The sequence below is a fragment of the Chrysemys picta genome, chromosome 21 (genome assembly GCF_011386835.1).
Source record: "Chrysemys picta bellii isolate R12L10 chromosome 21, ASM1138683v2, whole genome shotgun sequence".
NCBI classification, from domain to species: domain Eukaryota; kingdom Metazoa; phylum Chordata; order Testudines; family Emydidae; genus Chrysemys; species Chrysemys picta.
The window spans coordinates 6,326,462-6,340,502 of record NC_088811.1 but is presented as its reverse complement, the minus strand read 5'-3'; the positions used below and the strand labels follow the sequence as shown (position 1 = coordinate 6,340,502).

The following is a 14,041-nucleotide window of genomic DNA, read 5'->3' as shown; positions in this document are numbered from 1 at the left end:
TTTCTTTTGTGGTCCACAACCAAACGACTTCCAAGGACAGCAAGATCAGGCCCTTGCTCTTTGTTATATCTGCAGCTAAGTGGAGTCAGTGATGTGGTCTGTCCCTATACCATTTCATCTCCAGCAGGGAGGAATGTAAGTTGAGCAACAAGGCTACTTGGGCAGCAAAGTATGTCAGCGAGTCAGTGGCTCGTGATCCGAGAAAGGCAGTCCCAACCACACTGAGGTACCAGGTGCAGTTCAGGGTCTATATCATCATTTCCCCTCATTAAATGTCTTTTGCAGCAGCCTTAACTCAGTCATTAAGTTCCTATTTGGGCTGGAATCAAACAAGTAACTTCTTGTGTTTGTTAAGTTTGCTGTACAAAACACCCCTAAACCAGCAGAAGAGTGTTCCATATACTCATGAACTCCTGTTACCAAACACCAGGACTTCTGGGTCAATTTGCAGATGTGCTGAACCAGGGACAACTCCACTGAAGCCAATGGGAGCGGCAAATCTAAAGTACAACTCCTCTTTGGCAGCCCTTGTTCATCCAGTACCATCACAGGTGGCAAAAGCAGGAGTGGTTTTTGCAAAGCCAGGTACAAATGTTAGGAACCAGATTCCAGCTATTTGGTTGTATCATGATTTTCTTCTCTTTCAATCTGGTCTCAGAAGGCTCCTCATCCCACCACCAGGGCAGAGTAAGACTTAATTGAGCCTTCCACAACTCAGGCCAAAAAAAAAAAAAAATCCCACAGAAAACCGTATCAGTTTTTTCTTTTTTTAAAAACTAAATGCTAAAAGTTGATGCAGAATTCCCTGGCGTGGTAGGTTTGTGTTAAAACTACCACTCACTTCCAACCCCAGCTGAGCCTCTTTGCTTCTAGTACAAGTCAGACTAGTCACTAATTCCAGTCAGTAGGGAGCTTAAAAACAAAATGTCACCAGTGAGAATAGGGCTAGGAGGAAAAAAAAGAAAAAAAAAAAAGCCTGAGGGCCCAGCCAAACACCTTTGTCAGAACGGAAATACAAGTTTACACATCACTCTTCCCTCCCACCCCCCTTTGTACCTGCACTCCTTCACCTGAGAGTGCAGATGAATGAATGAAAGTCCCAGGAGTGAAATACCAGCAGAACTGGTCTCTGTTGTAATTCCAGAAACTACATAAAAATAAACCCTCCCTAGAGAACAAGAATGGAAGTGGGAAAGGCATAACACCCACGCCACCTGCCATGGTCCCTTGTCACCTCTCAGCTTAAATGGATAGTCCAACCTGAACCCCATCTACAAAGACCATTCCCCTCTAATGAAAGGCTGAGCTCACAAGTCTGAAAGCTGGTGATGGCTAAAGGAAAAACAGGAAACGGGAAAGATGACCTGCATTCCAAAACAAAGAATTTTTTAACTGAAGCCAGGGCTGCTTCCCTTTGTGCTATGCATCTAAGTAGCGGTAAACAGCTTTCCAGAGCAGTGCAATCATAGATTAGTCCCCACAGAGCAGTGGTTCATTCATATAGACACTGGGGATGTTTTCCCCTCTAGGTTTATTTCCTGGCACTGCAGCTTCCCTCACAAAGAGGATATTTTTCTGCAATAAACACACATTTGCTAACTATGTCACAATGACTTACTTACTTTTGAGACTGGTGTGGCTTCCCGTCCCTTTTTAACCTTGGTCCTGTGCACTGTTCTGATAGTTCAATCATTACCAGTGTGTAGGGCTTCAGTTCTCAAACAGCTACTAGATGGGTACTGGAAATGCTTACTGCTGGGCAAGCAGCAGCAGTGCCCTATTCCAGTGGTCTCCAAACTTTTTTGATCGCACACCCCTATCAGTAAAAAAAATTTTGAGCACGCGCCCCCTGCTGCCCCGGCTCTATCATTTTTGCCTAAGCAAAAAAAAAAGCTGCTCCGACTCCCACCCGAACTGATGAAGCAAAAACAAAAAACACCCGCTCCTCCTGCCGCACACCCCCAAGGATCACCCCACTTTGGAGACCACTTTCCTATTCAATGGGGCTTTTTGCCCAATACAGTTGTTGCAGCTGTGAGTTTTCCGACCTTCATCTTTTTCCTCCTCCTGAGGGCACTTTACCCTTTTTTCTAAAAGATTTTGTGCACTCAGTTTCCTCCCTACAGTTGCAGTAAAGAGGAGATAGAATATCACACTGCCACTGGAAAAAGTATCCAAACAATCAGAACTTATTCAAGCTCAAAGGACTAGGATTTCTTGTACCTGCAGTTTTAAGGGATAGAAGGTTTATACGGTTTCCATGCACACACAAAAATGGTTAGTGTGTAAGCCCCACAGTCCCAAGGAAATACAGTGTGGAGTTGAGCTACAGGATATGAAAGATCCCTTCAATGCTCATTTCTATCGTTCTATGCCTCACAGATCTTTCCTTGAAGAGATTTTTATTGGACACTTTTCTCTGTAACTCTTATCTTAGGTTACTTAGCTCTCACAATGGCAGATGGTTTGCTTTAAAAGGTTAAAATTTTATTTATAGTTTTAAAAAAAATCAATGAAATATAAAATAAAAATCCCATAAGGTCAAGCGCTGCAGTTTTAACTTTTAACTTTTTCTGAAATTCATACTACCGACTTTTTGTGCTGACAAGGCATTCAATGTTTACCAGATCATTTAGTTTTTCAAACCCATTGGGTTCAGTCAGCAAAAAGCATGAATACTTGAAATATTTTAATAATACCAAACCATGTACAGAAGTTTCTCCTGGAGGCTAATTTGCATTGTAACTGACAAAACCAACAAGCATCGACCTCCCCCTCCCCATCTTGAAAATGATGGGTTTTTTTAATGATTCGGGTCTCCTATAACTGGCACAAGTGTCTTTTCCCTTGTCTCTCCCCATCACTGTGGAAATAACAATGTGCATTTCAATTCATGAACTATAGTAGAGTCCTGGGGTGCCATTTTCCTTCAGTTTAAAGAACATTCGCCGTTACGTAGCAACGAGTTCAGTGCTTCAGCAATTTGCTGGACGGTTAACCTTCTCAAAAGAAGAGACAAGCTATAGAAGCTCTTGAATTTGCACTTGCTCAAGACTCCATTTCTGTCTCAAGTTTGGGAAACCTCCATCTTCTGTTCAGGAACAATGCACTGTTTGCGTCATTCTGGCATCTAATGAAGGTGTCGCTATCGCAGAACCATGCCCCTGCCCTTTTCATTGCTATATCAGTACAAGGGATTATTTTTCATTGGCAGGACACAAGCTAGCATCCATGTATCACCCATACAGGGTATTTTTAAACTGCTGTCCTCCTATTTCATTTAATACCCTAGAAGCGTCAACAGAAGATTACTGCAATTGCAGGAAACATTCCTCCCACATGACAGATCATTGCTAGGGACATCAGATTAGGCATCTTCCCATGGTTACTTGCATATAAGATCAAACTTTTAATGTCTTTAGTACTTCTCAAGGTCCTTGTATTGCTCTATCTTCCCTCTAAATGGGCTAGAGCTGAGGTTGGCCTTGTGCTTCAACTTGTGGTTCTTCTGAACTTGGCTGTGTCTCCGGTTCACTGGCCACAGGAGCAGATGAACCTTGGTGCTGATTTGACTCTTCTGGTGCCACTGGCTCAAGGATGTCATTGAGCTTCTGGCCCACCAACACCGTCTCAATGTAGGGCTTAGCCATTTTGATGGCCTCATCATATGAGGGTGGCAACTCCATTGCATAGAGGCTGTAGGCTGGGGGAGACATGGTGCTCCTATCCATATCCCCAAATGGAAGTGGAAGTGGGGCGCTCTGGGGGTACTGGAAAGAGCTGTACGCTGTAAAGAGAAGGCACAATAGGGCTTGAACAAGTGAATAAAAGACATCTTTGTATAAAGATCTGACACTATTTTTCCAGTAAATTAGTGCATCTATAATTGTGGCATAGATGGAACCCACCCAGCCCCATCCAGAAAGCAATCAGGAAAAAATGCTTCTGTTTAGACCCATCTAGTTATTACAGTGTCTGACATAATGGGTACATGCTGTAACCCAGACACTAGGAGTCTTATTAGTTGGGCTTCTACCATTCTGGTTTCGTGCTATAGCTCCTGTAAGAAGCAGTTTGGCGGGAACGGACAAATGTGAGGTAGAACAAGACGGCGGGGCAAGAATGGGTGTGGGAGGACATGCCCAAGGCCAGCCCATCAGGGATTTATTTGAACCTTTAGAGCACTAAACTTGCTCACTGAGCCTCTCTCTGCCTCTGTTTCCCCATCTACAACATGTGGGATGATAGTACCTCATAGGGCCTGAGGTGTTGTGAGGATTAGTTTGTGTCTATTTGAAGATGTGAAGTGCCAGGAGTATTGCACACCCAAGTGCTAGCATCTTCAGGATTAGAGTCTGAAACACCCCTGAATAAAAGCCCCTGAAGAACACTCACAGGTCACAGTGCTGTGGGCGGTGCTATCGCCATCAACGGCAATGACTGTCATATCATAGGGGCGTCTAGGGAAGGTTTGAACTGGGGGTCTCTTTTTCCGGCAGCAGAACTTCACGCAGCTCGCTGTGATGCCACATAGCAGGAGCATGAACACTGTCAGTAGAATCAGCCTAGGAGATGCAGGGAGAGAGAAGCCCATTATTTTATTATCGATGCTTTTCCTCAGCATGAGAAAAGCCAGTCACAAAACAGTCAGTTTAATATCCCCAAGCTTTGGTGCTACTGATCACCTGTTAAACCCTTCCTGACTCAGGGATGGTGTTAAGTTAAAAAATTCACAGGCCAGACTTTCAGCTAGTGTTAGTGAGCATGGCTCCACTGACTTTAATTGAATCCAGTGAGTCTGTTTATGTGCTTAAGGCTAAGTATGTAAGTCTTTGCAGGACAAGGGCTTGTATTTATACAGCATTGCAGAAGTTTTATAGTGCAGTGTGTATCTTTGTGGTGCCATCTCTAACTGCTGTATAACCTCATAATACACAATGCCTAAGTCAGTATTCTACAGAGTAAACGGGGGCAGTGCAAGAGTTTGGACTTCAAAAGGTGCTGTTTTCCCAGCATTCCCATCTGGACTTCTACACAAAACCAGATCTAGACCTCTGAACCACTTAAGTCCTCAAAATAGTGCATAAGTGAGATTTAATGGGGTATAGGCATTTAATGGTGTATTGGCCCTCTACCCAGGGGTCAATTCCACCCAATATACCTAAACTCTAGATTTTGGTTCTTCTGGCTCCCCTCTCAAATTTAAATTCTGGAGTTTTTTTCCATTCTTGAAGTGTTCTTGAATGAGTTAAGTGTTCTCATGAGCTAGTTAAGCAATAAGGCGTGCCAGGCTGGGATTGGGTTGCAAGAAGTGCCTAGCAGTGTTGTCAAGAAAGAGACCCAAGGTCAAAGATTTAAGTATTCTCATGGTACTTTAGAGGGAGCTGCTCCAGAACAACTGACAAACCAGAGTTCCATGTTCTGATTCCTTCCCTCCCCAATACATACATCGGTCAGAAGAAGAGACCCCAACAGTATTGTTTCCCTCCTCTCCTCCAACCAATTTAAAGGTGATACCGATAGATCAAAAGCAAAATTCCTTTTTAGCACTCCTAGATTACTAAAGATGACAATGTAAAAGTAACCAAAATTATACTGCAGGAGATGTTTAAATCCAAACAAACTGTTTTCTTTAATTTTAATGAGAACATTTCTATTAGTATTAGAATCACACAAACATATCCCTCACCCACAAAAGCTGGAATTTGGAACCTACATTGACCAATAGCTCAAATTCCATACCACAGGCTTTAGTACTCCATGGGAATCCAATATCTTCCTTGACCCCGGGGAACTGAACCACAGTTTCCTGCACTCCCAGCACAACCCTTATGAAATTGCTGTTTTAGCAAAGCCAGGTTTCTTTTTTGATCAGAAGGGAAGTTAGATTCTTCAAAACTAACCTCTGATCAGCACCTATAAGTTTCTAGAGTTTCGGGTCATTTAAGATTACTTTAAAAAATAAAATGTAGAAAATTCAGAACACAGCAATGGCAGAACAGGAAGTAATTGATATACAGTGCTGGCTTTTACATTTCATAGTATAAAAGCTTGCTGGAACTTCATAATAAAACATTGCAACAGAGTGAGCAGAATATGACCTCATCACCAACCAATCAGATCTTCCTAGCATTCCAAGAGCTATGAGGATAAACCTTCATGATTCCACATTGAGATGGACCTCTGAGGGAAGTGATGATTACTGTACACTGCTATAATAGTGTAGCAGTTCTGAACAGCAAACTATGATACATTCGTTTTACTGTTTATAAATGCTGACAGCTGCCTTCAAGCCAGTCTTAAAGTGTCAATTAATTTTTGAAACAGTTCTGCATATCAACTCCCACTGAGAGGGTTTAGAATATTTGTAGAAGCCTAAATTAGTCCAAATGCTAAGCTGTTGTTAGCACTGGCCAATTTACACTGTATTCCCTCATTAAGTTTTATGGCGTACATCCTGACATGTACACTCTGTAGCTGCAAGCCAAGATGCATGTAGTCTGCAATATAATGGAGCGACTGATCTGTCTATTACAATAGTGTTTGCCTCTTTGTTTTCTCCCCTTTTTAAGTCATAAAATGAGCCAATAAAAAAAGGTTACCCATCAGTCAATGACAAGGAATTCAGCAAGCCGTGAAAGAAAGAACATCATAACCCAACCATCTTCTCTCCCATAAAACGGAGAGAGAGATAAGCTCAAGGATAAGCAAAACCTGATGCAATGCCAAGAACTGACAAGTCCACAACACTGCACTGCTGATCCCTCTTCAAGCAAAGATTCAGCAAGTTGTCTGTTTAGAAGGGGTGCACAATGGCTTTGGATTCAAGCTGTAACATGTCAGAGTTATGGGGATGGAATACTCATCTAGGAACATGTCCCACGTTGTATGGAATTGATTACTTTTTCAGCTAGCTAGTCTGGGTTGTATTCCTCCGGCACCTTTCATTTAGCCACAGGCAGACGTGGCTAAGTCCTCCTCTTTGATTCAGGATCAGAGAAGTGTGTCTTTATTCACCCATTCCCACTATTTATTTGTTTACATCATCTCCCAAACATCTTGTACATTAAGTAAAATAAATCTGAACTTACCAGACATACCACAGGCTAGTCCAGTTAGAATTATTCCGAGCACACCTGGAAATGAAGATGGATAACTAATCTCAGTCTCTACGTTCAAATATTAAGTTTAGTAACAAAGCAACTAAATTTCACACTAATTGCAGAGTAGAAAAGGCAATTAACAGTTTAAGAAAATGAAGCTAAAAATGAACTCTGTACTTTGTTTCATAAGATCATTGTAAACAATTTAACAGTACCTCTATTAAAGACAACTCAGATGCTGCAATGCAAATTGTAAAACAAACTCTTTATTCCTAGTGATATTCCCTAGTTTCTTGGATAGACAACTATTTAGGCTAAGAAAATTAGCCATTGAAAGTCACAACTCCCTTAGATGCATCTGAAAATTCCAGCCTAAGGCAGCTTTTTCATCCTAAATTATTCTTATAATTCTTTTGCCATGGCTGTAATACAAACAAAAGTGCTATAATGGGAGCTGCTTTTAAATATAAAAAAGAGATGACATCACTTCTCCAATAGCCAAATTGCCAGAGAGGCAGAAAAACAGTATTACATTTAGCAAGTTGTATGCATTTAGTATATAGAAAACCAATGTATGCATCCAGTCAATGGGCTGTATTCACTCTTTTGTGCCATTTTAGCACAGTAGATATAATCAGAATATGAAGATTGAAGGGAGTTACTCAAAAGTTAGCTGATTTTCTAGAGTGAAGATGTTGGAGGCTGCAATTATTTTTACTACAAAAAGGAGCTCAATCCACACCCGGTGAGAGAAAAAGACAGCAAAACGGCATTTCGAAGAACAGAGTCAAGTATGAATGAAAGGATCTTTCACCCCAACCTCCTGAGTAGGTAGGATTGAAAGGAAAAGAAAAGAAAAGATGAGCTGAACAGGCTTAATCAAATTCGTGGGTTGTTCTCCTAGGCAGAGTCTTTCCACAGAGCAGCAAAAGTCCAAGCAGCCGCCTAAATATAAGTCAGTAAAGAATTCCACTGTGCCACATCATGATTAAAACAGCTTCAGAACAATCCTTGGCCATAGCGAGAGAGCTTTTACTTACTGGTCGGGGCTATCGCAGTTACTCTGGGAAGAGCAGAGCGCTGCCTGGGGAAGGAAGGAATCAGCATCAGATACAAACCCCGAGCGTGCATAGCAGATAGCCAAAGGCAGAGAGCCCCGATTCTCAGAGGCCCTTGCTTGGCTAGCTGCATATAGGTTTGTCGTTCAATTTATAACCTCCTCAGCCTCCCAGCGCGTTTGCAGGAAGTTAAACCCATCACGTTGGAAATAACTGTGCAAGCACAATCAAATATCCCCGCCGCGCTCAAAGCCCTCAGAGGGGTCCCGCCATGAACTCTGTGGCTTAAGCCAGTCTCCAGAGAAGGGAATTTAATCAATAAATAATAGCGCTTCCACGTAAAGAAACGGCCGCTGGTGAGAACCAGACACCACTGCCGAACAGCCGAGGGAGAAGGTACAGGGAAGGGAGACCATATGCAATGTACGTGCCTAGCTAAGCTAGCTGCACAGGGGGCCAACAGGTTTTAAAGCCACAGGAAAGTTTCTTTAGGCTGGGGCTTGTCTGCGAGAACCTTTCCTCGCGAGGCGAGCCCGCAGAAAGCAGCTGGAGCGAACGCACGTGCTCCTGCCTGCGAACAAAGAGCTCCACGGACCCACCTGCAGCAGCAGTAAGCTCCAGCCCGTGCACAGCCGATGCACCTTGCCAGCCATGCTCCAAAGCAGCCGGGGGAGGAGAATCGGGTCCCCTACGTCCAGAAATGCCTCCAACAACCCTGCAGAGATCAGGTCTTGCAAAGCCAGAGGAGCCCTCCTGGGATTGTACCGAGCTCTGCAATCCTCCCTAAGGAGCAGGCAGCTACAGGCTGGCTAGCCTGTCGCTTCTGGGCAATATTTATCATCCTCCCTCCTCCGACTGCGGCTCAGATTCCTCTGAAGCCCTGCCCACCAGCGAGGGAGGCCCGCCTCTCCTTTTGCTGGCCTGGTTCATTGCAGCTGGAGGGGGCTGGCACTGGGATGGAGCAGAGGGGGGATGCACGTACACGCAGCCGGAGGAGCGATTCCGCACGGCTCTGACTACGCGAGGATCCCGTGCTCGCTGCAAAAACCACTCCCCAGACCAGTTCACAAAGAGACAGCAGCATCTTCCAGCGCGTTTGGCACAGCCCTCCTAGTGAGGGTGCTCGGAGCTGGCACCTGTGACTCGGCCCCCAGGTTAAGGACTAGGAGCCTCTCCCATTTCCAAAAAACTGTCTAGTCTCCTCCTTTAAACACCTAATGGCGTCCCTGCAAAGGAATACATGTTACTTGTTCACCTCTCATGAGCCAAGCCTTAGCTGCTCTCCCCATGACATCATTTGTTTTACAAAACTGGGGCAATCACTGGAAGAATGGAGAAGTAGAGGGGGCTAAGCAGAGGGATAGGTCTGTGGTTTGAGCATTGGCCTGCTAAACGCAGGGTTGTGAGTTTAATCTTTGAAGAGACCACTTAAGGATCTGGGGCAAAAATCAGTACTTGGTCCTGCTAGTGAAGGCAGGGGGCTGGACTTGATGACCTTTCAGGGTCCCTTCCAGTTTTAGGAGATAGGATACCTCCGTTGCAGTCAGACCCCATCAGTGCGTGGCCTGTATGATTCAGCTGCTGACAGCATGCATATACCTGCCACCTGTCTTTATTCTAGTGTCTTGTTTTAGTAGAGGACTGTAGGAATGGACTCCCTTCTTTACAGCAGCCTTCTGTCACAATGATTTTTAAAGTCTTTCCACAGTTCCCAGTTTTACTGAGCAGTTAAAGACTCACCTACAATACACAGTCCACGAAAGCTTATGCTCTAATAAATTTGTTAATCTCTAAGGTGCCACAAGTACTCCTGTTCTTCTTTCTACAATACACAACTGATTTTTGCTGATCCCCTGGTTAGTCACTGCAGGCAGGCTACCCTGTGTGTTATGAAGCACCATCTACTGTGCCGCACCCCTTGGAGAACTTTATATGTCTTTCCCCTCTAGGAATTTCACAGATGAATCACTAGAGTTGGGAGATGGGGTATTGGCAGTGAACAATGACATATGGAATAGGAACATAAGAATGGCCATACTGGGTCAGACCAAAGGTCATACTAGCTCAGTATCCTGTCTTCCAACAGTGGCCAATGCCAGGTGCCCAGAGGGAATGAACAGAACAGGTAATCATCAAGTGATCCATTCCCTGTGGCCCATTCCCAGCTTTTGGAAAACAGAGGCTAAACAGAGGATCACGCCGGGAATGGCACTTTCAGGGAATTCACTGTAGTTCTGAACAGGATTTTGTGGCTAATTATTTCAAATACTACACAGTGCTTTCTTTGCACAGAGTGCATTAAAATGCACACTAATAAGAATAGTCTGTGCTTATGTTTTGTCACAGGGAAATCGAGGCAGGATATAGGGGAGAGTAATAAATGTGAAAATTTCAAAGTGAAAAAAGCCTGGAGAACGGAGGAGGTTTTTGCTTTTCGTTTCAAATATTCAAAATTGGTCCATCTTTTGGGAAAAAATTATGGGAAATATCCATTCTTCATTTCAAAATTGGAGAGAAAAAGAGCCCGTTATTCACTCAGAATTGCCCCGTTTTGAGGAATAACAATAATGTGACGTTGTTGCAGAAATGTCATGAACATTAAATTTCTAGATCACAAATGGCCCATAAAATGAGGTGCAGATAAATTTTTGCTTGAAATGTCACAGAAAAAAAATGTAATCACTTTCACACGGTTCCAGTGATCGCATCTGCATGTAAATAAAGGAGACCTTTTTCTTTCCAGTCCCTGCTGTGGTTCTCTTCTCTGCAACCTGGGCATGGATTGATTTCAGTGGGACTGCTCTCAGTAAGTAAAGTTAAAAACGTGCATAAGTCTTTGCAGGATAGGGTCCTTACCATGAGCATAGAACTTCCCCTGACACCAAGAGAACAGAACAAGAACAGAATATGCAGAAGAGATCTGTAATGCAGATAAAAGATCCACACAGTGAATGAGGGAGGATTCTCTTGCCCTTAAAGTATAAGGGAATATGGAGTTCAGTCACCTTTAAAGAATGGCATCCTGGAGCCTGCAACAAGACTCAGATATGTGACTAAAGGACAAAACTAGGTAGTAGGAGAGATAATTGGAAACATGTGATAATGATGGTATATGGCTGGGAAAACAAGGAAAAGGAAAAGATGATTAGGGCTGAAGAGCTGAGGAGTTTATTAGTTAAATCAAGTGAATGGTGCAGTGGAAAAACAAACATTGGTGATGAGTCCTGGGAAAAGTGTGCTGAAGATATGGTGGAAGGAGAGATGGAACTGATAAAAGTGATGACTGTGTGGAATAAAATTCAGATCTGTCTGGAGGAGACAACATTTTAAGACCTGCACAAAATCCCCTGAAGAGGCTGCTCAGGTGTCTGCCTGCTTCTCAGAAGCATGTATCCGAGGGCTAGTCTACATTAGAAATGCTACAGCAGTTGCGCCTCTGCAGCGCGTCTGGTGAAGATGCTGTATGCCAATGGGTGAGAACGCCAATAAAACCACCTCCACGATAACGATGTCGGTGAGAGAAGCTTTCCTGCCAACATAGCATTGTCCACACCAGCGCTGAGGTCAGTGTAACTTATGTTGCTCAGGGGGGGTGGCTTATTCACACCTGAGCGACATAATTTATACCAACATAAGTGGATGCACTACAACAAATGAGATTCTTCCTGACACTTTAATATAACATGAGACTGATATGTTTGGACTCAGGCTTGATGGAAGTTTGTTTGGAAGTATGAGTGGATTTCAGAAACATTATGGCATCCATAGAGAGAATAGTTTGGAGGTGCCAAGATCTTAGGATCCACCCTTAGAATGGAAACATTTGGTAGAGTTATTCTGTGAGCCTCATGAACTGAAAGTGCTTTGTGGATCATGGCTTGGATGTGTCATTAACTGAGACATTTACCTACAGGGACACCAGGGTCATGGGATTGTTGCTCATGCAGGAAGTGCTGCATTCACTAAGTGTTGAGTAACCTCTCAAAAGTCAATGGCTATGCAGAATATATCTAAGTGACGTAGATATGAAATTAGGGCTTACTTCATGTGTCCTCACACTTCCCCTCCACCACTAAAAATAACAAGCCTAGATGTTGCTCTCCAAGAATTAAAGAGTCAAACAGGATCTACATTTCTATTAAAATGAGAGTGGGGCCTGAGGCTAGAAGTTTAGGTCCAAACTTCCCCAAAAGTACAAGGAGGCTTGGATCTGGTGACCCTGTTTGGATCCATCTTACAAAGATGTGTCTGAACTTCTGAAGTTCAGATCCAGATCTGGATCCAGATCCAAACTTCTCCAATGCTTGTGGAGGGAAGAAGTTTAGGGTCCAAAATGATTTGGAAACAGTGATCCAAGTCAGGGCCATATCTAACAAATAGGGGGAGAAGTCTTTTGCATATTCCACCTCTTCACCCATCCACATCTCAGTCCTATCCTTACACACATGAATAGTTCCACTGACTTTATAAATGTTGGACCTGATGCTGGTCTGATTTGCACTGGAGTAACTCAGGAGTAACTCTGTTGAAGTCAGTGGAGTTATATTCCTATAAAACCAGATGAAAGTCAAACCCAGTTACTTAATTCAGTCTGCTCACATGAGTAAGGGCTACAAGATCAGACTCATGATAGTGATTTAAATAGAGGTACTTGATCCAGCACAACGTAAAAGCTGTGACAAGAGAGAACACATCCAAGTTTGTTACAGGTAGATTCCAATCTCTGATTTCATCATGTACAGGGAGATCTGTTCTGCTTAAGGTACTTTGCATTGTTGGACTGATGTGAAGTACCCAGAATTTAAAATATTCCCAGGAACATTGTTGTATATGCAATAATGTGTCTCCTGTTCAAGAAACAATTCCACAGATGTGAAGTTTAACCTGTGAGCTTTAAGATTCTGCTGAAATGTTACACGTGAATGAATCCCTGAGGGCAACAGGCTATACCTAGAGTTATTTAGGGCATTTAGCAGAAAGAGTTGGGGTGGGAGCAGAGTTCTGATAATATGAATTTAAAGATAATATATTTTCTTCACATCCACTCCCCAAGCTCTCTCTCTCTCTAGGTTAGAAAAACAGCCCCACCTACATTAGTGGCATAGGGCTTGATCTTGCGAGGTGCAAAGTGCCTTCAGTCTCCATGGAAGCCAATGGGAGTAGAAGGTGTGTGGTACCTTCAGGAGTGGAAGATACTCAGCACCAGACAGGATCAGATGCATAACAAACCAAGCCCATAAATAAACCTGCCTTTTATGATTACTTAGGTCCTAACTCATCAGGACATGCTTCCTTCACATTAATTATTGTTCATCTGAGTCAGATCTCTTTGAAACATCTGATGTGACAGATACATGTGGCAAGCCCATGTGTCAACAATACATTCAACTGATAAACAATGGTGCTTTTTATAGCAGGTTTTTTTTCTGAGGATCTCAAAGTACTTGATAAACATGAAGCTTCACAGTGCCTCCAGAGAGGAAAGTAAGAGTTATTCTACACATTTACAAAATGGGTAAAACTGAGGCACAAAAGTAAAGTGACTTGTCCAAAGCCACAGAGCCAAGAATAGAACCCAGGAGTCCTTATTCTTCGTTCTCTGCTCCAGTCACAAGACTATCCAGGGATTGAGAAGAGATTAGTTACTAATTTTCTCACTATATCTTCTAGTCATAGTCTTTTCCCTTAACCCCCGGGTCTTCTGTCTTTTGCATATTAGTATTATTTGTGCTAGTTGTGCCAGAGGCTCCTGTAAGAACTGTATTCCTGTGACACTAGCTACTGTACAAACACACAATGTGACCCAGTCCCTGCCTGGAAGAACTGACATTCACAAATACGTTACATGTTTTGTATCCTTCCTAAAAAAAATCTAAACAA

At 43.1% G+C, this 14,041-nt stretch overlaps 1 protein-coding gene across 1 annotated transcript; it reads right to left on the bottom strand.

The window, feature by feature from the left end:
* Nucleotides 1-2,676: 2,676 nt before the first annotated feature.
* On the bottom strand, nucleotides 2,677-9,086 carry TMEM52 (transmembrane protein 52). The gene is made up of 5 exons (XM_005292941.5): nucleotides 8,761-9,086; nucleotides 8,144-8,187; nucleotides 7,092-7,136; nucleotides 4,396-4,565; nucleotides 2,677-3,787 (listed from the first exon to the last, which is right to left on the bottom strand). The coding sequence occupies exons 1-5, from the start codon at nucleotides 8,812-8,814 to the stop codon at nucleotides 3,468-3,470; spliced, it is 633 nt and encodes a 210-aa protein (XP_005292998.1). The 5' UTR covers nucleotides 8,815-9,086; the 3' UTR covers nucleotides 2,677-3,467.
* Nucleotides 9,087-14,041: the final 4,955 nt, after the last annotated feature.